At 58.1% G+C, this 26346-nt stretch overlaps 15 protein-coding genes across 15 annotated transcripts; 7 read left to right on the top strand and 8 right to left on the bottom strand.

Moving 5' to 3' along the window:
* Nucleotides 1-212: 212 nt before the first annotated feature.
* Nucleotides 213-1997, top strand: AGOS_AGL069C (AGL069Cp; the record flags this gene model as incomplete). The annotated part of the gene is made up of 1 exon (NM_211659.1): nucleotides 213-1997. One exon carries the CDS (start codon nucleotides 213-215, stop codon nucleotides 1995-1997), a length of 1785 nt encoding a protein of 594 aa, NP_986597.1.
* Nucleotides 1998-2108: 111 nt separating this feature from the next.
* On the bottom strand, nucleotides 2109-3140 carry NEM1 (Nem1-Spo7 phosphatase catalytic subunit NEM1; the record flags this gene model as incomplete). Its single annotated transcript, NM_211658.1, has 1 exon — nucleotides 2109-3140. One exon carries the CDS (start codon nucleotides 3138-3140, stop codon nucleotides 2109-2111), a length of 1032 nt encoding a protein of 343 aa, NP_986596.1.
* A 146-nt stretch (nucleotides 3141-3286) lies between these two features.
* Nucleotides 3287-3850, top strand: NAT4 (N-terminal L-serine N(alpha)-acetyltransferase NatD; the record flags this gene model as incomplete). The annotated part of the gene is made up of 1 exon (NM_001355356.1): nucleotides 3287-3850. The coding sequence occupies one exon, from the start codon at nucleotides 3287-3289 to the stop codon at nucleotides 3848-3850; it is 564 nt and encodes a 187-aa protein (NP_001342233.1).
* A 468-nt stretch (nucleotides 3851-4318) lies between these two features.
* Nucleotides 4319-5509, top strand: MOT3 (Mot3p; the record flags this gene model as incomplete). Its single annotated transcript, NM_211657.1, has 1 exon — nucleotides 4319-5509. One exon carries the CDS (start codon nucleotides 4319-4321, stop codon nucleotides 5507-5509), a length of 1191 nt encoding a protein of 396 aa, NP_986595.1.
* Nucleotides 5510-5719: 210 nt separating this feature from the next.
* Nucleotides 5720-6223, bottom strand: TVP18 (Tvp18p; the record flags this gene model as incomplete). Its single annotated transcript, NM_211656.1, has 1 exon — nucleotides 5720-6223. The coding sequence occupies one exon, from the start codon at nucleotides 6221-6223 to the stop codon at nucleotides 5720-5722; it is 504 nt and encodes a 167-aa protein (NP_986594.1).
* A 125-nt stretch (nucleotides 6224-6348) lies between these two features.
* Nucleotides 6349-7797, top strand: AGOS_AGL073CB (RING finger and CHY zinc finger domain-containing protein; the record flags this gene model as incomplete). Its single annotated transcript, NM_001355358.1, has 1 exon — nucleotides 6349-7797. The coding sequence occupies one exon, from the start codon at nucleotides 6349-6351 to the stop codon at nucleotides 7795-7797; it is 1449 nt and encodes a 482-aa protein (NP_001342232.1).
* A 280-nt stretch (nucleotides 7798-8077) lies between these two features.
* AGOS_AGL073CA (AGL073C-Ap) lies at nucleotides 8078-9202 on the top strand (the record flags this gene model as incomplete). Its single annotated transcript, NM_001355357.1, has 1 exon — nucleotides 8078-9202. The coding sequence occupies one exon, from the start codon at nucleotides 8078-8080 to the stop codon at nucleotides 9200-9202; it is 1125 nt and encodes a 374-aa protein (NP_001342231.1).
* Nucleotides 9203-9456: 254 nt separating this feature from the next.
* Nucleotides 9457-10002, bottom strand: IRC21 (Irc21p; the record flags this gene model as incomplete). Its single annotated transcript, NM_001355359.1, has 1 exon — nucleotides 9457-10002. One exon carries the CDS (start codon nucleotides 10000-10002, stop codon nucleotides 9457-9459), a length of 546 nt encoding a protein of 181 aa, NP_001342230.1.
* Nucleotides 10003-10139: 137 nt separating this feature from the next.
* On the bottom strand, nucleotides 10140-12173 carry AGOS_AGL073W (AGL073Wp; the record flags this gene model as incomplete). The annotated part of the gene is made up of 1 exon (NM_211655.2): nucleotides 10140-12173. One exon carries the CDS (start codon nucleotides 12171-12173, stop codon nucleotides 10140-10142), a length of 2034 nt encoding a protein of 677 aa, NP_986593.2.
* Nucleotides 12174-12279: 106 nt separating this feature from the next.
* On the bottom strand, nucleotides 12280-12645 carry SDD2 (Sdd2p; the record flags this gene model as incomplete). Its single annotated transcript, NM_211654.2, has 1 exon — nucleotides 12280-12645. One exon carries the CDS (start codon nucleotides 12643-12645, stop codon nucleotides 12280-12282), a length of 366 nt encoding a protein of 121 aa, NP_986592.2.
* A 484-nt stretch (nucleotides 12646-13129) lies between these two features.
* RCO1 (Rco1p) lies at nucleotides 13130-14914 on the top strand (the record flags this gene model as incomplete). The annotated part of the gene is made up of 1 exon (NM_211653.1): nucleotides 13130-14914. The coding sequence occupies one exon, from the start codon at nucleotides 13130-13132 to the stop codon at nucleotides 14912-14914; it is 1785 nt and encodes a 594-aa protein (NP_986591.1).
* Nucleotides 14915-15065: 151 nt separating this feature from the next.
* On the bottom strand, nucleotides 15066-18872 carry PDS5 (sister chromatid cohesion factor PDS5; the record flags this gene model as incomplete). The annotated part of the gene is made up of 1 exon (NM_211652.1): nucleotides 15066-18872. One exon carries the CDS (start codon nucleotides 18870-18872, stop codon nucleotides 15066-15068), a length of 3807 nt encoding a protein of 1268 aa, NP_986590.1.
* A 236-nt stretch (nucleotides 18873-19108) lies between these two features.
* AGOS_AGL077W (uncharacterized protein) lies at nucleotides 19109-20911 on the bottom strand (the record flags this gene model as incomplete). The annotated part of the gene is made up of 1 exon (NM_211651.2): nucleotides 19109-20911. One exon carries the CDS (start codon nucleotides 20909-20911, stop codon nucleotides 19109-19111), a length of 1803 nt encoding a protein of 600 aa, NP_986589.2.
* Nucleotides 20912-21208: 297 nt separating this feature from the next.
* TTI1 (Tti1p) lies at nucleotides 21209-24322 on the bottom strand (the record flags this gene model as incomplete). The annotated part of the gene is made up of 1 exon (NM_211650.1): nucleotides 21209-24322. The coding sequence occupies one exon, from the start codon at nucleotides 24320-24322 to the stop codon at nucleotides 21209-21211; it is 3114 nt and encodes a 1037-aa protein (NP_986588.1).
* Nucleotides 24323-24708: 386 nt separating this feature from the next.
* ETP1 (Etp1p) lies at nucleotides 24709-26229 on the top strand (the record flags this gene model as incomplete). The annotated part of the gene is made up of 1 exon (NM_211649.2): nucleotides 24709-26229. One exon carries the CDS (start codon nucleotides 24709-24711, stop codon nucleotides 26227-26229), a length of 1521 nt encoding a protein of 506 aa, NP_986587.1.
* Nucleotides 26230-26346: the final 117 nt, after the last annotated feature.

Genomic DNA, 26346 nt, shown 5'->3' with positions numbered 1-26346 from the left:
ATCTTTCGTCGACGGGGCGACTAGCCATGTAGCGAAGATCAGATTAGAAACAAGGACACGCAGTAGAGCGGACGTTCCAGGTATCGCAGTGTCGTAAGAGGCATTCAGTTGATATTAGAGACTTCATACGTTTTCTATACCCAGGCCGGAGTTTTCAGAACGAGAAACAAACACTCAGAAAAGTGCAAGCCACAAAACGCTGCAAGAACATAATGGGGTTTCTTGGGATTGTACAGCCGAGGAGCGGTGACGGCGAGTCACAGGAGTTGCCGACGCTTGATGTGACGGGGACGTTTGCGATGACTCGGGAGGCGGTGGAGGCGATGCGGCATGCAGGACATGACACGGGAGTGGATGACCTCCAGCGTACGAAGAAAGGCATCGTGTTGAACCCGCAGCCGTCGAAGCACACGCGCGACCCGTTGAACTGGCCGATCTGGCGGCGCGACCTCGCGCTTGTGTGTGTGGGGTGGCACTGCTTTGTGGGCGGTGGGCAGACATCAATGCTTGCGGCAGGGTTCTCGAAGCTCTCGGCCGAGTTGCATGTGCCCATTTCGCAGGTGTCGTTCTTGGTGGGGCCCATGATGTTGGCTCTTGCGATAGGGTCTGTGGTCGCATCGCCGACGGCCGTTCTATTTGGCAAGCGCATGGTGTATTTGATGGGCATACTGATCTTCCTGGGGGGCTCAATCGGGTGCGCCTTGAGCAACTCCTTTGCAAGCTTGCTTATCTTCCGCATGGTCTCGGGGTTCGGCCTTTCCACGGTGGAGTCGCTCCCTAGTGCGACGATCGCCGAGATCTACTTTGCACATGAGCGGGCGTACCGCCTTGGCCTCTACACGTTGTTGCTTTTGGGGGGCAAGAACCTAGTGCCGCTTCTGGGCTCACTTGTCTTCGAGAACCTGACGACCCACTGGCTCTTCTGGATTCTCACCATTATTGCAGGTGTGAACTTCGTCCTCCATCTACTATTTGTGCCAGAGACGTTCTGGGACCGCACGCCAGTGCCCAACGAACGGTCTCTTGAGGAAACGATCATTGCCCGTGAGACACAGGCGGTAGTGTGCAACCTGTCGCATCGGACCCCGTCGCTAGGTGAGAGCACTTCCCAGTCCGAGGACGATCACATTGGCAAAGACCCCCCAAAGCAACTATATGATCAGAAGAATGACGACGCTACCGAAGCACCCTCACGCATCAGGTCACACATCAATTCGATGACGCAGTCGCATTTAACTACGGGTCTTGGTATCTTCCATGGGCGCCACACAATGGATAAGTGGCGCATGGTGCTGCTAAGACCATTTGTACTCTGCTCATACCCTGCTGTATTGCTGGGTGCCCTAATGTATGCATTCGCTGTGGTATTTTTGATTATGGTTTCGCAGGTGATTGACCATGCTTACAAGGACCTATATGGGTTCAGTTCCGCTTCGGTGGGTCTCGTATACATTGCTCCCTTTGTGGGAGGCTGTCTCGGGTCCCTATGCGCTGGCAAGCTTAGCGATCTTTTGGTCAGGTCCCTGGCCATGCGGAACCATGGTATCTACGAACCTGAATTCAGGTTGTTCATGGCTATCCCAGCAGTGATCTCGACTGCCGCAGGGCTACTTGGCTTTGGTTTCTCTTTGAAGAATCAGGCGCATTGGATAGTGCCCACGATCTTTTTCGGTGTGCTAGGGTTTGGGTCTTCAATGTGCAGCACCACGGGCATCACATATGCCGTGGACTCATACAAGCATTTTGCTCAGGAATCCTTGGTGACATTCAATATCTTCAAGAATGTGCTCGGGTTTGCCTTTTCATTCTTCAACGTGAATTTCAGCTTACAGGCGGGATATGACAAGGCATTCCTCTGCTACACAGTGATCGAGTTAGTGCTTGGCGTCTGTGCCATCGTCATCTACCGGTGGGGCAAGCTCTGCCGCTCGTGGACTGACAGGAAGGCGCTCATGCAGTTCTCGTACCATCGCGGAGAGCGCGAGTCGAGCGTTTAGACGGCGCATGCCTCATTGTCAGTCACTAGTACATAGATGCTTCACATCGGGCTTTTCAGAGTCGGGCGGCTGGTGCTATCGCTACACCGCGCACATATATATTACATGCCTCTAGATAAAAGCCCGCTCTCCGTTCTTGAGCGACAGTATGTTGCGCGTGTCCGTCGTGAACCGCAGCCCCTCCAGCAGAGGAAGCAGGTTCAGCAGCCCCGTGTCCGTGGGATCGCTGATCCAGCCCTCCACCTGAATGGCGTTGTCCACGTTCATGGCATATGAGATCGGCGAGTTATCTACAATGATGATGTCCTGCAAGTTCTTGGATATGATGCTCAGGTCCTTCACGTAGCCCACGCCGTCTCGCAGAAGGCAATCTGATCGGTATCTGCGCTGGCTGAAGCGGACCGAGATCCCGCTCTCCAGCCAGTCTATGACGGGGTCGGCATACTCCTTCATGGACGCCGTGAAGATCACCAGGTCGTACCACTTCGACACGCGCGACAGGAACAGGTCGCAGTACGGGCGCTTGTGCACGTAGTACAGCGTGGAGACGCCGCTCGCCGCAAACGTCACCTCCACCATGTGTCCCTGCGAGTTGCTCACCGAGGACGTCGAGCGCGACATCGAGTGGATCAGCGTCTCGTCCAGGTCCAGCACCAGCAGCTTCTTGCGGTCGGTCTGCAGGATCGACTGCGGAATCAGTTTCTTCGGGAACAGAAACTTGCCCAGCCGCGTGGACGTGTAGCTCGACCGGCTTGTCGACGGCCGCGACGACTTGACCGAGTCCTCCTGCAGCACCATCGACTCGCCCGCCAGGTCGTCGTCCTCCACCGCCTCCGCCAGCTGCTCCTCCTCCGCCGCCTCCGGCCCCGGCGCGCCGTCCGCCTCCTTGGACGACGTCTGCTCAATCAGGCTCAGCGGGAACGTCAGCACAAACCACACCAGCACCACCGGCTTCACCACCAGCCACTTCGGCAGGAAGAACAGCACGCGCCACACCCACGCAGCCCCGGCGCCCACGCCCGCGCGCGCGGCGTCCTGCTCCTCCCGCACCTTCGCCAGCCCGCGCTCGCTCCCCGGCCACCGCCCGTCCCCCTTGCCCGCCGCGTGCTGCGTCGCCCCGGTCAGGTACGAAAGAGAGTTCATCCCGCTGGTGCGCTACGGCGCTGGTGGCCCTGTGCGCGCGGCCTCCCTGGAAAAGCGCCGCCGCGGTCACGTGCCCCGCCACGTGCGCGGTCACGTGCCCGCGCCCCGCTCTTGTCGCGCGCGCGCGCCGCCGCGCAGCGCCCGCCATGCACGCCCACGCCGCCGCCCACGCCGCCGCCCTCGCCGCCTTCCCCCCCACGCTCCACGGCCTCGCCCGCGCCCCCGCCGCCCCCGCCCGCCTGCCCGCCGCCGCCCGCCGCCGCCTCGCCGCAGACCTCACCGCCCTCGTCGCCGCCGGCCTCGCGCCCCTCTACCGCGCCCACGCCCGCCTGCTCTACCCCCGCCTCCGCGACCCCGCCGCCTGGCCCCGCTGCAAGCGCGCCGAGCTGCTCGACCCCGCCGCCCTGCACATCCTCTACCGCGACCCCGCCGGCCGCCTCGCCTGCTTCATCTCCCTGCTCCTGCCCGGCCCCGCCGACCCCGTGCTCTACATCCTGGAGCTGCACGTCGCGGCCCCGTTCCGCCGCCGCGGCCTAGCCGCGGCCCTGCTGGACGCCGCCACCCGTACCGCCCGCGCCGCCGGCCTGACCCGCCTGGAGCTCACCGTCTTCACCGCCAACCGCCCGGCCCTGGCCCTATACGCGCGCGCGGGCTTCCGCCCGCGCCGCGCGCTGCATCCGGACCTCACTATCATGGTCTGCCGCCTATAGCCTTGCACAGCCACCCTGTGTCTTGCCAAGCGCCCACGGCATGCGCCTGCCGTAGTGCCGCCCGCATGGGTGCACGGCGGGCCTTTCTATTGTTATTGCCCCGCAACGGTCGCGCCTTTGCGCCGCCACCAGCCGGTCCTGCTATTTATACACACTGAGCGGCCGGTACGCAGGCCGCTTTCAGGGGTCACGTGCGCTCTGGCCGGCAAGGCCCCTGCGATCTCGCCGGCAGCGGGCGAAACCGAAGGTAATCTTTACGTATTTTCTTTTTCTCGTAGTGCGGTTTTTTTCTTTTGTAGGCTACTGACCAGTAGAACCACCTCTCGAGCAGACAGGATACGTACGTACGCCCGCAGCAGAGGACGACGAACCGGGAGTGCGTCGGCCAGAAAGCAGGTTTTGCAGAACGTCAGCAGCGGCGAACAGCGCAGTCGCGGAGGCGCCATCACGAGCAAGATAGAACAGGCCATGGACTACGAGAGCCAGCAGCAGCAGCAGCAGGCCGCGGCGGGGCCCGGCGGGCCCGCGGGCGCGGGCCCAGCGGGGCCTGCGGGCGGGGGCGGCGGGACGGCGGGCGGGCCAAGCCAGCTGCACGTGCAGCAGTACCAGAGACACGTCGGGGGGGAGCTGTACGACGCGAAGTACGTGCCCAACGTGCCGGTGCCGATGCCGATGAGCATGTCGACGTACCCGACGCCGTCGACGACGCCGTACTACTTCCACGAGGACCCGCACTCGCAGGTCGTGTACCACCAGCTGCAGCAGCAGCTGCCCCACCTGATGAGCCAGCCCCAGGGCGGCGGCGTGGCGGCGCAGCAGCCCTACTACTCGTGGGGGATGCCGCACTCGTACCAGTACTCGGTGGTGCACGCGCAGGTAGCGCCCGGGCAGGGGCCGGGGCAGGGCGCGGCGCAGGGCGGGACGCAGTACGCGCAGCAGGTCGCGATCCCTCCGCCCGCCGCGGGACTGGGCGGGATGGGTGCAGGCCAGCTGATGGACCTGAACTCGTTCGAGAATATCCACAAGTGCCACTTCTGCGAGAAGGCCTTTAAGCGCAAGTCGTGGCTGAAACGGCACCTGCTGTCACATTCCACCATGAAGCCGTACAGCTGTCCGTGGTGCCACTCGCGGCACAAACGGAAGGACAATCTGTCCCAGCACCTGAAGCTGAAGCACGCGGAGATGCTGCTGGAGCGTCTGTCGTCGAACCCCAACACACCCACCTCGCTGATCAACCGGCTGCATAGCAGCGACGCCGCTGCAGGGTCTGCGGCGGCTGCCGCGGGCACCCCTGCGGCCTTCTCCATCAAGGACATGATCGACTCCGGCATGCTGAGCAAAAACGAGGTCAAGAAGACGCTGAACTCGCTGATAAACCCGGAAGTCGGGGACTCCGCGTCCCATCACCAGCTAGGGCCCAGCGGCGGCGACGGCGCCGGGATCTCCTCGCTCTCCTCCTCTGCATCTTCAGCTTCGTCCGCTTCCGCGGCCACGGCGGCCCCGATCAGCTCGAGCGTCAGCTCCGCCGGTCACGCGACGTCTGCCGGCCACGCAGCTTCTGCTGGCACCAGCTCCATCCCGCCGCCCCTGGCCGTGTCTGTAGCCCCCGCCATCGCGGGCTCCGGCGGGCTTGCCTCCATGGGCAACCTCCACCCCTGATCCGGCCGACTCTATACTCTACTCTACTAATTCACTTCTTAACGATCTTTTTACCTTACCGTTATTCTGTTTCTGTTTTATGTTACTTCCTTCGTTTCACATCTAATTAGTTATCTATCCACGTAGGTATTCGTATGTACGCCCACATATATACTGTACAATAGAGTTCAAAGTAATATATAGGCTATGGCAAGGTCGAGACCATGCCCACTAGAGCACCTCGCGGACGGCGGCCTCGCGCATGAAGGCGGGGTCCGTCGGATTCCGTATCACATTGCCTTCGAGGAACTCTTGCTTCTTGAGGTACCCCGTGCCATAGAAGATCGCGCTGATCGTCAGCCCGATCGCGACCGCGAGCAGGCTCGTCACCTGCACGCTGAGCGACGCGTACTGCACGATCGCGAGCGCGGTGTATAGCAGCGTGCGCCGCCCGTTGGTGTCGCACTTCTTGACGAGGCCAATGAAGTTGTCCGACAGCGGGCAGATCTTGAGCAGAATCGGCACCTCCACGAAGATCAGCAGCAGCCCCTGCACGATAGCGACTATCGCGAAGGCGATCACGATGCTGAAGTGAAAGATGTTGGCAATGCCGAGCGCGAGGCACAGGAGGATGTTGATGTAGCCAAACCACCTGCCGTAGACAGAGAAGTTGAACGACCGGAGGTCGGCCAGGATACCTGGGACGTTGACAAAGCTCTTCCAAGACAGGGCCATCTCACTGGAACGTGTCGTCAGCGGCTGTGTTCGTGGGGGAGTGAGGGGTTACAAGAGGGAACAGTGTGATAGGCGTGTGTTTTTCTCTGGCGCACCCACCACATCGCAGAAGCACCTCAGAAGCAATGGCCACCGGCTCGACCGTACAAGAGAGGGGCGGCACAGAGCCGCACACCGAGGAAGAGGAGGAGGACGCGCTGGACCAGGTCTGCCGCGGGTTCCCGCCGCTCGCGCTGCCGGGCGAGGCGTTCAGCGCCGTGGCCGCACTGCTGCGCACGCTGCAGGCGACAGCCGCGGCCGGCGAGCGGCCAGCGGCGGCGCCCAAGGCCGCGGCAGCCGCCGCGCCGACGGCCGGGCTGGATGAGCTCGCCGCGCTCGCGCGCTGGGACGGCGCGCTCGCCGAGGACGAGGGCGCGCTGCGCGCGCGTCTCCAGCGCATCCACGCGCTCGCCGGGCCCGACGCGCGCGCCAAGGCGCGGGCGGCGCAGGCCCTGATGTCGCGCGCGCACGCCGCCGCCGCGGCCCCGCCGCCGCCACCACCGCCGCCGCCGCCGCCCTCGTACCACCCGTCCGGCGCGCTCGGCTGCGCCCACTACATGCGCAACTGCGCGCTGCTCTGCAGCACCTGCCACACCTGGCACGTCTGCCGCCTCTGCCACGACGCCGTCGCCGACCACCCGCTGCAGCAGCCGCCGCCCACGCGCGTCGCCTGCATGTTCTGCAGCGCCGTCCAGCCGCCCGCCGCCGCCTGCACCGCCTGCGGCCGCCGCCTCGCGCGCTACTTCTGCGCGCCCTGCGTGCTCTACGACAACGACGACGCCAAGGACATCTACCACTGCGACCGCTGCGGCATCTGCCGCCTCGGCCTCGGCCTGGGCCACGACTTCTTCCACTGCGACGGCTGCGGCGCCTGCCTCGCGATCGAGCTCCGCGGCAACCACCGCTGCACCGAGGCCGCCACCCGCGCGCCCTGCCCCATCTGCGCCGACGACATGTTCACCTCCGTGCGCCCCGTCATGTACATGTCGCCCTGCGGCCACGCCATCCACAAGCACTGCTTCGCCGCCCACACCCGCCACTCCTACAAGTGCCCCCACTGCCGCGTCTCCGTGCTCAACATGGAGGCCCGCTTCCGCGTGCTGGACCGCGAGCTCGCCGACGCCCCGCTGCCCGAGCCCTACGCCCTCTGGCGCTGCGACATCCTGTGCAACGACTGCGCCGCCCGCTCCACCTGCCGCTTCCACATCCTGGGCCTGCGCTGCGGCCACTGCGCCAGCTACAACACGCGCCAGCTGCGCCTGCTCCGCCCCGACGACCCCGCGCCCGACGCGCCCGACGACACCCAGGCCGCCCAGCGCGCCTCGCTGCTCCGCGCCCTCTTCCACCATGAGACCGTTAGCCCCCTTATCGACCCCTCCCACGTGACTGCAGGCATCGACGACTACCTCCGCCGCGTCCCTGCCGCCCCCAGCCTGCCCTCTCCTGCCACAGAAGCCTCCGCACGCCTCGTTGCTCTCGGCCGCTGCCTGCGTCACCTGCTGGCGCCGCCGGAGTCGCCCCCGCGCGGCCCGTAGCTGCGGCCCGTAGCGAACATACGCGGTCACACAGTCACCGCGCACGAGCGCCCGCAGACGCACCCCAGCGCCGGCTGCAAGCGAAAAATTTTCCATGCACACACAGACTGCTGAAGTTTCTGAATATCTCCTCAGTAAACAACGCATCTACGGGGGGCAAGCACATCATCTCAAGCGTGTTTGTTGGCACAGTTGGTTCCTCAGAGACTCAGCTACAGGCCTAGGTTTCAGGCGACACAGACACACGTGGGCACAAAGGGGCTAGAAGCACAGGCAGGAGATGAATGTTCCGAACATGGGCTCGCCCGACGCGCACGGGGCGCACGGCTACTACGAGGAAGAGGGGCGCGGAGGCGGACAGGGCATGGCGGGTAACGTGGGCGGCAACCCCGCGGTGATGATCGCGGGGCCCGGCGGCTACTACATGGCGCCAGTGTACCCGGCGGGGATGCCGGCGCTGCCGCAACAGAACACGCCGCAGTTCTCGGACGCGATGTTCAACTCGTTCCTGGCGCAGTTCGGCGGACAGCGGCAGGGCGGTATGAGCGGGGGACAGGTGGCGCCAGTGGGACAGGTGGCCGCGCCGGTGGGGCAGGTGACCGCGCCGGTGGGGCAGCAGCAGGTGCTGCCGGCGCAGGGACAGGGCGGGGGCTCGCAGCGGTACTTCCACGCGGCAATGGCGGCGGGGGGCGGGCCGACGATGCTGGAGTTCCAGCCGCAATTCGCGTACGCGATGGCGCCGCAGGCGTCGCAGCCCGCGGCCAGCTACCTGCCCGCGGGCGGGGCGTGGGGCGCGCGGCGCGGCGCGCGGCCGTACGGCGGCGCAGCGGTGGCGGCGGCGCCCAAGAAGATGAGCACGACGCAGTCGCGGATTGAGAAGCGCAAGCGGCTGAAGAAGCAGGGCCCCAAGCGGCCGTCGTCGGCGTACTTCCTGTTCTCGATGTCGATCCGCGAGGAGCTGCTGCGGCAGTACCCGGACGCGAAGGTGCCGGAGCTGAGCAAGCTGTCGAGCGCGCGGTGGAAGGAGCTGTCGGAGGAGGACAAGAAGCCGTTCTACGAGCAGTTCAAGGACAACTGGGAGAAGTACCGGGTCGCGCGCAAGGAGTACGAGGCGACGCTGCCGCCGAAGCGGCCGTCGGGGCCGTTCATCCAGTTCACGTCGGAGATGCGGCCGAAGCTGCTCAAGGACAACCCGGACAAGTCGCTGATCGAGATCACGAAGCTGGTGGGCGAGCAGTGGCGCAGCCTCCCGCCGGAGGAGAAGCAGAAGTACACGGACGCGTACAAGCAGAAGCTGAAGGAGTGGGAGGAGTTCTACCCCGACGAAGACCTGGACGAGGCCGCGCACGCGGCCGGCGGCCTGGCGGCCGCCAGCAGCAAGATCCCCGTCAACTCCGAGCACTAGCGCACGCGCCGCACCCGGAAGCCTTGACCAATTTGTATGTACTATAGCATGAAACCTCTACGAAAGCTGCTGTGCCGCGGGCGCAGTTTAACGACAGGCATAACGACCACAGGCGTTGGTACACTTTATCCGGGCTTCTGGCCATAGCAATCTAGTTCTCCCATGCCCTAATATACAACAGCTACAAGAGCAGGCCCCGCGCCAGAATAAAACATCAAGTATCATGTATCAATATTACGTATCACTATACTGTGCTATACATATACACCTACCTGGCAGCACTCCAGCAACCGCTCGAAATTGACCCAGCGGTGGTACCGCTCAAACAGCTTGGTCACGTCGCGGCCCTTGCAGCTGCCGGCCAGGATGGCGACGCCGCCGGGGTGGAAGTCCAGGTAGTCTGTGATGCAGTAGACGCGTCCGCGCAGCACGCACCAGTAGCTCGCGGCGCACGCCTTCAGTACCGCGGCGTCGATGCGCAGCGGCGGTAGGATGCGGTGCGGCGGCACGCCGCGCTCCAGCTGGTGCAGGGCGGCTGGGTGCTGCAGCTCGCAGAAGTGGTCCCACCAGGGCAGCCCCGGCTCCAGCCCATGCACGAAGCGGCCGCGCGCGCCCGCAGACTCCGACAGCGCGTGCCAGTCGAGCGCCGAGTGTCCCGGCTTGAGCGCCACCTTGCTCCGGGCGGGGACTCTGGGCGACGACGACGGGGCGGCCACCGGAGGCGGCAGCGTCGAGCAGCCGGGCTGCCGGAAGGGAGAGAGCAACTTGCGCCGCTGCGAGGCTTCGCTGTCCTTGTCCATGCCGGGTTCGAGGGGGCGGCGTGGCGGGCAGCCGTTGGAGCTGCCCCGCCTGAAATTTTACAGAACTGCAGAGGTCATAGAGTAGCGGTTATACAAGCGTTACGTCGTACGTAAGTTACGGGCTGCGGCCACCGGGGCTACAAATTGCCCTTGCAGCAGGCCGCAGCGTCCTGGCCGGCCGCGGCGTGGTTGTCCTCGTAGTAGGCGGAGCCATGGAAAGCGTTGTTGGCCATCGGGATGTCAAGCGCCGGGTTCTCGGTGAAGAAGGACGCCGGCGTGACCAGGAACTGCATGAAGTCGGACGCCATCACTGGAAACTGCTCTGTCACGGGGGCGTGCGTCAGAGCGAGCGTGGGCCACACTACGATGTCCGTGTTGCGGACGCTCTCAGAGCCGTCCGCCCACACGCTGAGACCGGAGTCCCGCTCAGACTGGTTTGTGAACTCGCCCGCCGCGTAGCGGCGGTCGTCGGCGTGGCGACAGACCCAAAACTGCTGCGTGGAGTATTTGGCGCGCCGCGCGTTGAACGAGTCAGGCAGCGCGATGAGCATTTGCCGCGCAGGCATGTCGAACTTATAGGCCACCGGGCGCCGCGTCACGGGGTTGATCGACTTCTCGTTGATCACCTTGAAGGCACGGTTGGTGAACGGCGACTGCTCAATGTAGCCCGAGCGGTCCAGGACGGTGCGCTTCTGGCGGAAGGCAACGTTGTAGCGGTTCATGTCGCCGCCGGGCGCGTCCGCAACGTAGTCATCATACACCACCGTGTTCTCGTCGCCGTCAAGGCGGGTGTCGAAGCGGAAGGATAGCAGGTGCTGGTGGAACGGGGCCGTGACGCCGGGCCCCACGATGGTCGAGAAGTCGGTGTTCACGTCGTCGTCCACCGGCACGGTGGACAGGATGCCCGTTGCGCGGACTTGCACCGTGATGGCGCCGGCCTGGTCAAACACATAGTTCAGGATGTACTCGTAGTTAGCCACCGTGGCCACGCACTGGACGACGAACTCCCGGCGGCGCGTCACCACCTCGCTGTTGTTGCGGAAGTTGCGGTGTAGGTGCAGGATGCCGTAGTCCTGCTCGTGCATACACACGGACGACGGAACCAGCACTGGGTTGCCGTCCAGGTCCGTGCGCCGCGTGTCCAGGTACTTCACGACCCCCACGCAATGGCAGCCCAGCCCCAACGAGCCCGCAGTCGCGCCGAACCCGCAGTCGCCGAGATCGAACGCCTGTTTGCGGTGGAATGGCGGCCGCCCGTCCCCGTAGGGCACGGTCATCTCGTTGAGCGAGATGCGGTAGAACAGCGACCGGCCCTTGAAGTGCACATCGTACAGCGCGAAGCCCTCACGCACATTCGTGGCTACGCGGAAGTCCCAGCCCTGCCAGGTCACGCGCGAGCCCTCCACGGCGAACGACACACCAGAAGGCTGCGAGATCTGCAGAGGCTTTAGGCCCGCGCGGGGCGTTGCGTCGTCCAGCAGGTTCGGGTGGTACTCCAGCGACTTGACCTGCTTGAAGGGCAGCGTCTTCTGCAGCGTCGCCGCGTCCGCGCCGGTGGGCAGGTAGTCGATACGCACGAACTTGTGTGTCAGATACTCGAACACAGGCGAGAAGCGCAGCGGCATCGAGTAGTGGTTCGCATCCGGGTGGTCCAACTGCACGTACATATACGCCTGAACCAGCGGCGGCCCCGCGCCGGGCGTGTCGCGGCCGTACATCCAGGTATCGCACGTCACCTTGTACCGCAGGCGCCCTAGCCGCGGATGGTCGTAGTGCAGCTTGTCGAGCCCCAGGAGCGCGATCTCCTGCTGCACCACCGGGTGCGCCAGGACGGCGCTCTCGGCCGCCTGCATGCCCTCAGGACACATCGGCCCCACCACGCCTTTCGGCGCGGCCTCGTCGGACAGGACCGCGCCCACCGCAACGTCCACCACAGCCGTGCGCAACGGAACCGTCTGGTTCCTGTAGTAGTAGCAGTACGTCCGGCGCGGCACCTCGGGCAGCGCACTGCCCTGCCGCTCGGCCGCGAGGTACTCCAACGCAAGCTGCTTCGGGGGGTCCAGTCGGTCGATCTGGGAAAACTGGATCTTGGCGTCCCCGTGCAGTGCCTTCACGACCCGCGCCGTGGTGCGGATCTCGTCGTCGGAGACAGAGTCAAATATATGCGGCATTCTGGCTGCAGGCCCGCGTGCGTCTCGCGCAGCTCCGCGCCGCCTTCTTATATGCTTCTGCTATCTACTTGTGCGCGATACGCTTATCGCGCCCGGCGCCCCGGCGCTAGTCGAAGAAGTCGTCGTCCGAGTCAGCGCTGGTGCCTGCTGTGCGGTCGGGCTCGCCGCGCCTATCGAAGATGATCTTCGTCTCGGTGCGCCGCTGCTCGTCGCGCGCCATGCCGTCCAGAATCTCCACTATCTGCTGCTCGCTGATGCGCGCGCGCAGCACGCCGCGCGCCGCCAGCTGCTGCACGTACGCCTCGGCCGCGCGCGCGCGCTCCGGCCGCACGAGCGCCACCCGCGCCAATCGCTCCAGCGCCTCCGGCGCCATATACTGCTGCACGCCCTCGCCGGCGCGTGCTTCGCCGCCCTGCTTGTTCTTCAGCTCTGCAAGCCGCGCCTCCCTTAGCGCTTGTAGTTCGGGGTCCATGTCGATGGTGTGCTGGGCAAACGACAACTCGCGAGCGCGCGCTCAAATTTGCACGCCGCCCGGCCCGTCTGCCGTGTTCCGCTCGCACACGCACAAACCGCGCTGCGCGCCTGCTGCAGCCGCGACGCCGGCCGCCCAGGCCCTTCCATCTGGCCGCTGCGTGGGCTTCACGCGTGTTGTGTTCTGCGTGGTCTTAGCTTCACCAAAAGGGGCCTTCTACGCAAACTTGACCAACTGCAAGCTACTAGTGCAAAAAGCAGCGCTGGTGATTTTTCTGGTATTGCGCGAATCAGGTTCGTGCAAAGGGCAGCGACAGAGGCTCCGAGGGAAAACGAACTTCTGGTGAAAATTTTGAGCGTCTAGGGGCAGAACTACAGGTTGGAGCCTTCGGGAAGGTATCGGTACTGGTCGTGCGTAACTTGCAGATCAGTTGTTGGTCGAGCTGGCGCAGTAGAATACCGGGACGCAGCGCTGACGGTGTAAGATGTTAAGGTCGCGGCCCAAGAGGACAGGGTCGAACAATGTGGACTACAACCTGCGCAAGAGCAGGATCATCAAAGAGGAGGACGGCGGGCGCAGCGCCAAGCGACCGCGCGCGGCAGCGGAGGAGGAGCGGCGGGAGCGGACGGCGGAGGCGTGCGCGGGGCCCGTGATCCAGGAGGTGGGCGGAGCGACGACGTTCTACGAGCCGGGGACGGCGGACCCTGTGAATGGGGTGACGGGGCTGCGCCTGAGCGAGCTGCCGGGGGAGCGCGTGAAGCGCGAGGCGCTGGGGAACGGACGGCAGGTGCGGGATATTCCACGGGAGGCTGAGGAGCGGTACCAGCGGGCGCTGGTGCGGGACGCGGACGGCAGCGACAGCTTCATGCGGTCGGCACTGAGCCCGCAGGACGTGCACGCAGCGGAGCGCGCGCGGACGGCGGCGGCGCGGCGGCCAGGGCTGCAGCCGCGGCGCTCAAGTTGCCCGACGGTGTCGGGCAACGGCGTGCCCAAGCAGAAGCGCATCAAAGCAATCAAGGACCCCGAGTCAAAGCTGTTTGGCCAGAACAGCACTGCGAACCATGTGCACATCCCCGAGCTGAGGAGCGCCGGGGCGAATATAGAGAACGACGACTTCTGCTCGAGTTGCATGCAAACCGGCATCTTTCTTTGCTGTGACACCTGCCCGAAGTCGTTCCACTTTGCATGTCTGAATCCGCCGCTGGACCCGGACCGGCTGCCCGAGGGCGATTGGTCGTGCCACGAGTGCCGCTTTAAGCAGATGTATCCCACAAAAGCTGCAGCGGGCAAGGCAGAGAAGCGCTTCCTGGCCGAGCACCAGGATACGCCTGGCATTTCTCTCTTTGGTAAGCTGCTTTTCCAGCTGCAATCTATGAACTCTAAGCAATTTGGCTTGGCCCCTCAGATAAAGGACACTTTCGCGAATGTCCACACGGGGCCGCATGGTGAGTACCAGGACGATACCATGAAGGAGCCGCTATCCGATAAACAGTTGTTCAATGTACCGTATGGCCAATCCGTCACGAAATTCGACTCATACAATCCCGATACGCACTTTGAAAATCCCGATGAATCCGAACTGCTGATATGCTACAAGTGCAACACTACGCGGATGGGCACATGGGACCATCCGGAAACTGAACGCCTGATTATGAAGTGCGATTATTGTAACACGCCGTGGCACCTGGATTGTCTCCCGGTACCAAGGGCATCACGCAAGAACCTAGGGTCGAAATGGAAATGCCCGCTACATGCTATACCACCGTACCAGAAGCGTAGGCTAGCGAAGGGCCAGGAATATGTCCTGCAGCCCCTAGGCGCGTACAATGATGGCGATGTAGAAATAGAATTGGACACTACTCCCATCGAAGCAGAAATCGGAAAGGATATGCAATGCGCTTGGGAAAACGGAAGAAGGTTTAATAATATATCATTGTTACAGGAGCAAAATGTTAAATTGGAGTTTCTAGACAAAGTATATCGCGCAAAGCAGGCTCAGCGTACCCACGAACTGCGTGAAGAAACAATTCTTATCGAGAAAATGCATGCACCTCCAGATGATAATAAGACAAAATCTTGGCTATATTTTTCGTTACCAGAGAAAATGAGAAAACTATGGGATTTCCAAGAGCTGTGTGTTGTAGCAGATAAAGAATTGAAGAATACTTATATTTCACCTGATGAGATCAAACAGCTGCAGTTGTTGAAAAGGTTGCTTGAATCCAAACCAAGGAAGGACGTATTTTCGTTTCTAGGCCTGGATAACTAATCTCTTCTCCACTCTAGCTGGGGATAACACCTGCAGGACGTGAACTAACAAGTTGACTACTATACAGCAAAATAACTCGAACAAGTTATACAGAATTTTGTAAATATATTATAGCAGCCCTATTACTATAATTCCATCATTTGTTAACGCTTTAGCCTTCGTTCTCAGACTCGTCGTCATTTTCTTCATGATAGTTGATATTTTTGCGTTGCCTTGAGCTTTTCCTTACTGGGCCTGCATTGAGGCTCCTACTCTTTGGCCTGTAGTCACCTGCAGAGCTTGGTGTATCTTCGTCCTCGCTTCCCTCATCGACAACTTTGCGCTTCTTCTTAGTTTTAGATGAGGCTGATGATGGCCGTTGCGCTTCTTGAATTCTCTTCCTCTGCCCTTGGCGATGTGAATTGGCGCGATTAGAGAGGCGCGATACTTTGGCCCTTATATTTACTGTCAGTGTTTCAACATGCTGGTCTGATATATAGCTCATGAACGCGTTTCTTTGCGCCTCTTCCATATTGGGGAATGGCTGATAAAGGTCAGAAGGCAGATTTAGCTTCCCAGGGTAGACTGGTAGATTCCACCCCCGTTGGTTTTTAAGCTCAGACATAATCAATTGGGCGAGCTCTGCTATGACATAAATATGTGAAGCATTATTGCGTCCGTGTGGGGATTCGGCTGCGGATTCATCCTCTATATTATCCTTGTATTGCTTTATCCGACCGGCCAAATAGTAAAGCAAACAAATATTCTGTTGGGTGGCAACGGCGTCAAAGTAGAATATCAAGTAGTCAATGGCTGTTGCAACGCTATTCAGATATGTTTCATCTTTGTCGTTTAACCCATCAGTAACATCAGGATGATGAGCAATACAATGCACTAGTCTGGGTAATGCTCGCTCGAAGAATGTACCCTTCTGGAAGGCGGGCTTGTTAAAAGTAAAGTTTATCCATGTCTTGATACTTTGCTTCAATTCCGAATCTGGTTCATATGCCATAAAGAATACCAGTGGTAAGAATTTTATAGAGATATGTTCATTACCAATATAGGTCCTTAGGCGATCCAAAAAGGTTTTCCTCACCTCCAAACATTCGTCCTCTACTAAATTAACCAATTTCATAACATCAGGGGGCAAAATAAACCTGTTAAAGTTCGGAATCCGAGCCGTCTTCAGTACTTGAAGACCAGCGGAGCACCTTAACTTTGTCTGGTAGGCATTCGGTGTTGGATAATTCTCCTCGTTGTCTTCTGACACTAGCTCACCTCCGCTTGCCAATAAGTAAAAGAATAATTTCATAGTCTTTTCTGTCAAAGCTTGCGCAATCTCGTCATGGTTTACATCATCCGCAATCGACCGCAGCTTATTAGTGAACAACTTCAAAGAATATAATTTAGCGGCTAGTGGTAGGTACTCTTCATGCTCTAACTGCATATCAGAGACCCATATTGTATTGTCCTTTTTGAGATCTCCGACGCGCTGGTTAGCTAATAATACGTTTCTTATCAGATAGCCCACTATCTCAGTCGAGTCATCTTCCAATATGCGAGGCTCGATCTTGAAAATCTGCGCCAAGACACACACATGAGACTCAAAGTTTTTACTTCTCGAAATGTCCAATGGTAAAATTTGAGTCTTAATGCTTTTCAGTATTTCGGTTTTCCCTGGCGTTAACGCTATCAGCTTTACCGCGTATTTAGCTTCTGTAGCCGAGCCATCAACCGCAAAATCCTTTAGCCTAGTGAGGAAAAACTCATCACTCGCATCAAAACTATCTGGCAGAGATTTCGAAATCTTGTACATAGTCTTCAATGCTTCGTAAGTCGTCATTGCTTCTTCCGGAGAACTAGACGGATCATCTAATCTTTTAACAATCTCCTTTAATGATTCCATCTGATCCTTAAAAACAGATGGGTTAACAATCGATATATGTTCTACTAGCTGTTTTTTAATTTCCAATTCTTTGGAATCACCTGCAGTTCCAAGTAAGAGAGGGATTGTGGAAGTGTTATAAATCAATGGCGCAGATCTGTAAATTAAAACTTTGATAACGGCCTGGAATGCATCTCTTGTAAAAGACGACCCAATCTTGACACCTTTCTTCCTAAAGAGCTCCTCATCTTTTAGTCTAGAGAACAGTTCGGTAATAGAGTTTTTCATGGTGGAGTATTTTACATCTCTGGCGATGCTTACTTTAATGAGGTGCTGTATCCGTCTATCGTTTAACTCCGTAAACTTCTCCAGGATGGCCTTGCAGTCTATCTGAGTGGGAAGACTAAATACAAGCCACTCAATAGTTTTATTTAGCTTCAGTCTTATTTCGTTTTCAGCCTCTCCTGAGTTAATAATATCACAAAATTCAATAAATTTTGTGAGCACAGTGCTCATCTGTAGCTGCCTCTTATTGAAGGCATAGAAGGAAGAGAAAGCCTTCTGGTCAAAGCTTTTTAATAAATGCAGTAACCTCTGTACACGTACGGAATCGTCCGGCTGGAGTGGAAAGAGGCGTTCAAAAATTACGTTGTCAACCTGGAAGTTAATATTTGTGTCATTGATGTAGTATAAATTAAACAGAACGCAGGGAACCTTGTCCACCACTTCCCACACTTCTGTATTGACTTGGGTGCGTGGTATAGTTTGGAGTGACTCCGAGTAAAGATTGGTCACAACATTGATACATGTCTCCCTAATGTCTTTGTTCTTCTCTCTGGTAAGCTGCAACAATTCGGTATATAACGTTGGATCTCTGAGATTCTCCCAGATCGTGGGGACTGTTAGTTCTTTCAGCGCTTCTAAGCTGCATAGTCTAACCACATCGTCGGTATCCATTAGTGTCTTGTTGAGCCCTTTGCAGATATCTGTTGCCAAATCAGACCTGTTATCCAGTATCTTAGGTATGGCTTTCACCCATTCGCGCCTCACCGTGGCGTCTATGTCCGCTATCTTCGACATCCAGGCATTATATGTGTCCGTATGCATCGTGACGAAGTTGGCAGCGGAGGGTGCGGCTAACAAATCACCTACAAGTCGCGTAGCCCCAATTCGCAGCGGCACATTGTCTGAGCATAACTCCTGATGCACAAATCCGACGACGGAGCCCAGCAGTTCCGGCACATGCTCCCATATGTTGGCCGTAAGTTTATGCAGTTTCAGAAGAGTCTTGAACTCCGAGTCAAGTGTCGACTGCAGGCCCGCGGTCTCGCCTGAGCCGGCCGAGCCAGGGTTCGTAATCCCGTACAGGATCTCGGAGTAGAACTTCGTGAATTGCCGCCCGAGTCGGTTACTGTACGACTGGCAGATCGTCAGAGAAAAATCAAAGGCCGGGTCGCGCGCGGAGGCCTGCAGGGAGCGCAGCGGGCCAAAATCGTGTGTCAGAAACTTGTTGAAGATCTTCCGCAGCACAGACATCGACACAGTGTCGCATTCCGAGATGGTCTCCCCGAGCAGCGAGCCAATGATCTTCGTCAGCTTCGGCTCGAACGTGTTGCGCTCCTTGTCGTAGAACACCTCGAACATCTCTTCGATCAGCTTCGCAGAGCCCGACAGGTCCGTGATCAGCACAATCGAGCGGAACTCCAGCAGCCGCGTCACCAGGTACGTCTGCTGCACGTAGTACCCGTTCTCGGGGTCTGCCAGAAGCCGGAACTGCCCGATGAACAGCCCGAAGATCTCTGCCAGCTCGTCCTCGTTGTACGGCGCGTCCGGCGCGTACAATCGCAGCACGTCGCTCAGGCAGCACGCCGTAAACGCCTGCACCCCCGTATCCTTGCTCCGCACCAGCTTCTTATTTATCAGGTCTGCCCGGCACTTTTCTAGCGACTTCAGCTTCACCTGGCCCTGCTCCAGCATCGACAGCTCTTCGTGCAGCTGCGCCAGACGAGTCACCAGATCCGCCGAGGAGATGGCATCCTGCACGGACGGCACTAAGTTCTTGTTGAACTTCAGCGTGGATTGGCCCTTGCTCATCCCGCTCCGGTATTTCTCGCTATTTGGCTATGTGCTCGTGGTTTGTTTACCGGCGTAATCACAGATTTTCCGTTAAAGACGCGACGCGATGCGCGTGAAAGAGAGTCATTTACGACGATATGTAAGCAGATGTGAGCCTCCGGCTCTGAGCAGCGGGTGCGCTCCTATTGGCGCGGGCTCTAGGCTCCGGAGTGTCGCTTGTGGCAGCGCACTGTGCTGTCCTATGTAGTATGCAGTTAGCGCGGCTCGCGTATGCTTTGTTCTTCGAAATCATCGTTATCGAAACTCACCATGTTCCGCAGCTGGGAGAGCCTCTTGGAGCTTCTAGCTGCCGCGGTCTCGAAGGACGGTCTGGCGGCCAGAGGCACGACAGGCCTGAGCTGGGGCTGTGTTCTGTAGAACGGCGAGTTGTTCGCGGGCAGCGCAATGCCATCGTAGTTGACCACACCTGCAATGTTGTCGGAGGCGTCTGCGGCCACGGCGGTGACGCCGGCCTCCGAAAGCTTGCGGTGGATTGTGTGGATATCATCCGGGTCACGGGATGGCATGAACGCGCGCCCGAAGCTGCGGAAGCGGCTCGCGAAGGAGGCCCGGCGGGCTCGAGGCGAGCCCGGTGCGGCCTTCTCGGCGACAAAGGGCTCGGGGGACGGCAGGCGTGCAGGGGAGGTGATCCACGTCAGCGCGCGCTCAAGCCTTGAGCCCAGCGTGTGGCCGCGGACGTCGTAGCCGCCGTCGTAGAGGTATTGCGCTTCCTCCTGATCGGGAGACTCCCACAGCGTCCCGGGGAGCGAATGGCGGCGGCGCGCGGCTGTGGGCGGCTGTGTGCTGTCGGAGCTCGAGCGGAGCGAGCTGGTGGTTGAACTGGAATCGAGCGCGAGATACGGCGCGGAGTCATCGGCTGCGTTTGCGATATGGCGTTCGCGGGTGAGCGGCCTGGCCATGCCCCGGACAGGGAAGACGCCCGGCGGAGACCGGGTTGCGGCCGCCGAGGGCGCGGCGAAGCTTGACGCGTGTGACCTGCGTGTTGTGGTGCGGGACACCACCGGCATGCTCTGGCTGCGGGCCTCGCTGTCCGGCATCGCGTGCAACTGCTCATCGGGGTAGTAGGCAGAGAGCAAGTCGGTCACGCCCTTGTCCTGTGCCTGCTCCTTCGGGACACGTACGACTCGCGAGTCTATATTCAGCTCTGGCTGCTCGTCTCGGGCATCGTATTCCGGCAGCGATAGCTTCTTGCGGTCCCGTTCGACCACGATGAGGTGGAGGTAGAAAGGCACAATCGCGCCGAACGCAAAACCTCCGATAATGTTCCCAAGCGTGCCCGGAATGAACACCGCCCAGATACAGCGTGCAACTGTGAGGTCTGCGCCATTTATCATGCCCATCATCACAAGGTACATATCGGCGATAACGTGTGTGAACCCCATCGACACAAAGGTGAAAATGGGCAGGCTCATCACAATCAGCTTGACATGCAGCGGCTTAACCATTAGCTGCAGGTAGATAGCCAAGCAGACGTAGAAGTTGCCCGCCATCCCGCGGATCAGGATTTGCACGAATGAGTGTGACACTTTCGATGCTACTATTACTCTCGAGTTCTCCACCCACGACTCTGAGGCGGTTGCGCCGGAGAGGTGGCAGATCACGTAGCACACGAAGAGCGTACCGGCGAGGTTGCAAAACCAGCTCACAATCCATGAAACCAGCAAGTCGTAGATGGACACGGCACGCCGCAGCAATGCCACGCTGAAGAAGAGGATATTGGAATTGAACAGGTCTGCGCCATTAATGACCACAAAAAAGAGACCGAGCACGAACGTGGCGGCCCCCAGAAGATTTGCAAGGCCGGGCGCGCTGGCCATCATGCCGGGGCTGTCTGAGTGGCCGGCGAGATAGAGCATGCCGCCGGTGCTGAATAATACCCCACCGACCAGCGAATTAACAACGAGCGTGTCAAGCTGCAGCCGTGCCTTCTTCATGGCAGTTGCAACCACCGCAAGCGCAGTTTCATGCGGCGTGATATAGTAGCTATCGTCCACCATGTCCTTTGCACCCCGGGCCACTCGGCTACCGGAGATGTTGCTTAGTGCCTAGCGCTGAAGGTCCACTGTGAAAGCTCCAGACTTCACCTCGAACGTTTAAGCGATTAAAGCACGCTAATATTCTTGGCAAGAGAACTCTGCAGCGTTGTGTAAGCCTATATTCGCCGCCGAGTCTGCGCATTCAGTACATATTTTTCACCTCATCGTATGGCCTATGCCTGGCAGCGGAAAATCCATCGAGGCTAAAGCAGGCTTATGAAAGCAAGATTGTCATAGTATACTTGTGCTATAATTTAGTTACGCAGAAAATGAGTACAGAATGTCAATACAGTGCATCGAGAGTTTGTGTTGTAGTATTAGGTGGTCTGTTGCATTGCATGCTTTTATGAATGAGAGCATATCGGCAAGCTTTTTCTCTGAAAGCAGCAGCTCGCAGTTTGCAATGCCGGCGACCAAGAGACTGCACAGGCTCAACTGTGCCTCGCGAAGGGGAGAGGAAGTGTGCTGGAGATCGAGTGGGGGTTTGGACAAAAACTGGTGCATCTTGCGGGCCCGCTGTTGGCCAAAAAGGGAGGACTCAAGGCGGAGCTTGGCCCAGAAGTCTATAAACCGCTTGTTCAGGAAGTCACCACTATGTGAAACAGCAAGTGTCAGGACGGCAAAAGTCTCTTTGAGCAGGGCGGGATCCGAGCCTGTAGCGAGATCCACAAGTAGATCCCATACGCGGGCTATCTTTGGGAGCATTGTGTTGTACTGAGTGGCCAGCATCGGTATGAGTTTCTGCAGGAGCCTCAGGATTTGAATGCGGACATGTTTGGAGGGATGTGTCAGGAGGCGGTCGCAATAATTTATAAATTGGAGTAGAATGCGGTAGGGTTCTCTCGGTATGGGAGACTCCCAGATGTCTGCCTGGGGCTCTGCCTGGGCATCGTCCGTTTCGTCCACCTCATCGTCGCTGTCTGCTTCAAGGCGGTCTTTGAAGAATTGAGAGGCAGAAAAATGATCATGTGAGGGGTCCTCTGGTGAATCGACTGCGGATTCCTTTTGTGGTGTCAAAAGCAACAACATCTGGTCGAGATTTGTATTGCCCCACGGCTGGAAATTGCTTCGAGAAGCATGGGTGGAGGACGGCAGTAGCAAATCTGTCTTCTGGGACATGTATTTATTTCTTATCTCCTCTACTATCACTTCAAAAAGTAGAAAGAACTCCAAAGTAAGATCTTGGTAGCCGTGATAGTAGTCCAGCATTCTGAATATTTGGTTTATGACGTCTTGGAATTGTTCGACTATCTCAAACCCGACAATTTTGCATAGAACGCCCAGTATCGTGGCTACCCTGTCAGTGACGCAGTTCTCTAGTCTCAGCGAAATGCAGTCTATCATATAGTCCGTGTTATCCAATAGTAAGGTTCTGACCGAGCCGCCATAAAGTACACCGCTCAGTTCTAATATCGCGAGCTGTGCCATTGAACGGATGTCCTGGGATGATGATGCAAGCGAATCCACCAATGGATACAGATATTCTATAAGTTCATCCCTGAAGTCTTCTTGCATCACTTTGATAGCCGTCCTGAATCCATCCAAGCAGAGCAGAGCGGTCATCTCATCCGCCCCTGAGAGCGTGCCCTTAGTCACTTCAGAGATGCTGGTGGTGGAGGTGGTAAGTAACTGTGTACATTGCTCCAACAGCGCATACGTGCAGTTCAGTGGAGTATTATCGGAGTCTTCATCAAATACTAAATATTCTTCACATTGGTCCTTTACCGACGGTTGCAAAATATAGCCTTGAAGCAGCTGAGAAGACAGCCAGATTGCGAGAGCGGACGGTAGGGGTTCACTGTGCGACGATAGCAGCCATCCGACAATATCGTCTAGCGTTTCAGTTTTACAGCGAGCGCCAATTCCACGGACAAGAGCCTCAATCGCATTTTCAGTATCTTTACCAATGTAGCGAAGTAGTTGCCGCACATAGCAATCCTCACTCTCTAAGTCGAAGCTAGTTACGATTAGTCGGCCAGATTGTTCTAAAACTTTGGTATTTTTAATCGAGGGCACTTCGAGCTGCAAGTGCAAATATAATTCTGAATGTAGTTTCGTGAGGACATGTGTAAGAAAACCGGATTCCAGATTCTGTACTAAACCTAGAGCTGCCAGAAGATTTTTCATTATTCGTAGCTCGTTAATGGATCCTAGTCTAATCATTTCTCCCAGCTTCTCTGTGTCTTTTTCCAGCAGACTGGTCAACGTTGGACGGAAACGCACCAAATCGAGAGTAGGATCGCCGCCATCGTCCGTACCCAATAGTGCCTTGATAAGCTCGTCTTGGCATTGCAGCAGGGAATCCCCGCATGTCTTCAGCACAGTTTGCGCAAACCGGTTCAGATGCTCGTTGATTTTCTGGTTGCTGCGCATCAACAGCTTCGGTATCAGACCACCCAAGGCCTTCTTTAACTGGCCTGATGTGCCGCGCAGCCAGCTTTCGTTCCTATGCGGGCCCTGTCTATCTGCGGGCCATGTAATAGCACCGTGAGCATCACCAGGCGCTCCGCGCTTACCACTCTCCAATGCATCTTGAAGACTGCCAATTGGTCGCAGCGATAGTCCCAGGCTGGCATCGCCATACACCAGGCAGAGGAGGTCTGCAAAGAGATCCAGTAGAGCACAGACAACCATGTAGTTGACCGTCAGGCCTGGCTTCAGCAGGAGCTTGGTGAACGTCGAAACATTGCCAGGTAAAATGTACGACAGCACCTCGCCGTCGCCGATCATGTCTCTGTAAAGCATTCCCAAGATCTCAACCACGCGCAGCTCTAGCGCCGAGTCCTCAACCTCATGCAGCAGCACGTCCAGCAGAATGGTCACCGCGTGCCCGAGAGCCGGAGAGGAGTGCGTCGTCACGTTGAAGTCGTACACTCCTGCCGTCTTCTGGACCGCTATGGCCTGGAGTAGCGCCCCCAGCGTATCGACGGCAATCCACTTGAAGTCCCCAGGCTTGGCCAAGATAGGCGAATTGCCGCGTTCTGGGCTAGCCAAGAACGCACACAGGGTCAACAGCTGCTGCGCAAGTGGAAGGGGAAGCGTCCCGGCCTCGCTCCAGCACAGCTTTACCAGTTCCCCGATGACCCCCAGCACAGCTCCCGTGCTTCGCTCACACAGCGAATCCTGCTTCAGAAGGGACGATATAGGGACAAACACATAGTCTGCAATCTTCGGCGAAACTACCTTGTGTGTTTCACGGCATTTCTGTAATTGTAGCCGCAGCGCTTCGAGACTTGTGGCCAGTTCAATCGAATCTCCATCGAACGACTGCTGTGGAAGAAACGCCAACTTAGAAAGCGCCACGCAGAAAGGCTTGAGCGTTCTAAATGCGGCTGCGTCGTTACCAGAAACCATAGCAGGGTCTTGCGCCATGCTGTTTGAATTCCAGAGCCGATGCGTCTGGTGGTGATCACTTTAATGGAATCCGCACTCACTAGAAACGGCCCCATGATTTGATACTCGCTCGAACCGCAAATCGCAGGTGACCCGTATTAAGGAGCAGCTATGATTGAATAGTGACAGCACCCTGTGGACGTTCTTTAGTGGCACTAGACATCACAGAATACTGGAGACGAACCTGGTATAACTGCAGGCTTTTGCAAAGGGCATAGTGACAACTAGGAAACATCTACTGTAGCAGAGCCGTAAGGGCAGGATTAGAGGAATATATCGACCAAGTGCAGTGCTGGTTAGTTCGAGACCCCAATTGACACAAGTTGGAAGCACTCGTGTCTGAAAGCGATTTCGGCTGACTGGATATGAACTACAGCATAGTAATAGAGGTACAAGGCCGGGACAGTGTTAGAGAGGCACACAGGAGCTTTACCCTAGAGGCACAGCAGGTACTGGAAGACCAGCAGGACGACGCCGAGCCGCCCGAGGAGACGCTTTCGATAGTGAACATGAGGCTTAAAGACGATAAGATTGTGTCGCGGTGGATGGGCCACGGGACCATCCGGCTCTTCAAGTGCAAAGAGCCGGGTGCCACGGCTCCGTTTGAGTCCGAGGAAGACCTTTTACGCGTGCCGGGAGATAACACCATGTGCAGCATATTGTTTGTGCCCGGCTACCTGAACTGCGGAGAGCTTTTGCACTGGTTCCTGGGCCCGACCGTCCTCAAGCAGGTGTCGCACTTCAGACTTGTGCGGCTTCACGATCGGCAGGGCGAGTACATGGTGCTGATCAAGTTCCGCAAGCCGCAGGACGCAAAGCGCTTCCAGTCTGAATACAATGGCAAGCGCTTCAACTCGCTGGACGGGACGACTTGCCACGTTGTGTACGTGAAGGAGATTATATTCAAGGACACCCTCTTCCCAGATCCCAACAAAGACTTCCCATACTTGCTGCGGGACCCGTTTACTAACGGATCGGGGATGGTTGAACTGCCCACCTGTCCTGTGTGTCTCGAGCGCATGGATAGCGATACCACCGGACTCATTACGACGGCGTGCCAGCATACGTTCCATTGCCAGTGTCTGGATAAGTGGAAGGACGGTCGCTGCCCCGTCTGCCGCTACTCGAATGCGCGTGAATGCGAGGACGGGGCAAACCAGTCTCACTGTGATGTGTGTGGAAGTAGCGAGAACCTCTGGGTGTGCCTGATCTGTGGGCATATGGGCTGCGGCCGCTACAATTCCAAACACGCCATCCAGCACTACGAGAGCAGCTCGCACTGTTTTGCGATGGACATCGCCACCAAACGTGTGTGGGACTACGCAGGCGATAACTATGTTCATCGCCTCGTCCAGAACGAAGTCGACGGCAAGCTGGTGGAGATTGGCGGTATTACCAGCAAGCGAACCCAGGAATACCACCTGGAGTATGTCCAGGTTCTGATTTCGCAGCTAGAGTCCCAGCGTGAATACTACGAGGCTAAGCTTGAGGCAGCGACCCCTGAGCCTTTACCCGACCTGACCGAAAAGTTCGAGCAGCTCAGACTCGAAGCCGGCCAGAGGTCTAAAAAACAGGAGCAGGCCATTGCAGATCTGTCTCACCAACTCCAGGAGGAACGCCTAATGAATACCGGGCTACGGGAAAACCTCGAACATCTATCTTCTGAGCTCGATAGTCTACGAAATCGGCACACTAGCCTAATTGCCGAGAATGAAGAGCTCCAGGGAACCGTTAAAGATCTGATGTTCCATCTTCAATCAGGACAAATGTTACGGGATGTCCCTGACGCCACAGAAGGTAGCCTGGTGGTCCAGACAGAAAAAGAGCCTACACCAAAGAAGAAACATAACAAGAAAAAGCCTCCGCATCGTTTTGGTAAATCATAATAGGCACGATGCGCATATACCCTGACCATCATAGCGGTTCCCCCCGCTAACTGCTCCGAGCGGGTAACCCCATGTCACAAAGTGACTCTGTCTCTTCGTGGTAGGTGATGTCAAATT

This window comes from Eremothecium gossypii, chromosome VII, assembly GCF_000091025.4.
Source record: "Eremothecium gossypii ATCC 10895 chromosome VII, complete sequence".
Classification (NCBI taxonomy): domain Eukaryota; kingdom Fungi; phylum Ascomycota; class Saccharomycetes; order Saccharomycetales; family Saccharomycetaceae; genus Eremothecium; species Eremothecium gossypii.
The sequence above is the reverse complement of the archived record's forward strand: the minus strand, read 5'-3'. Positions and strand labels throughout refer to the sequence as shown.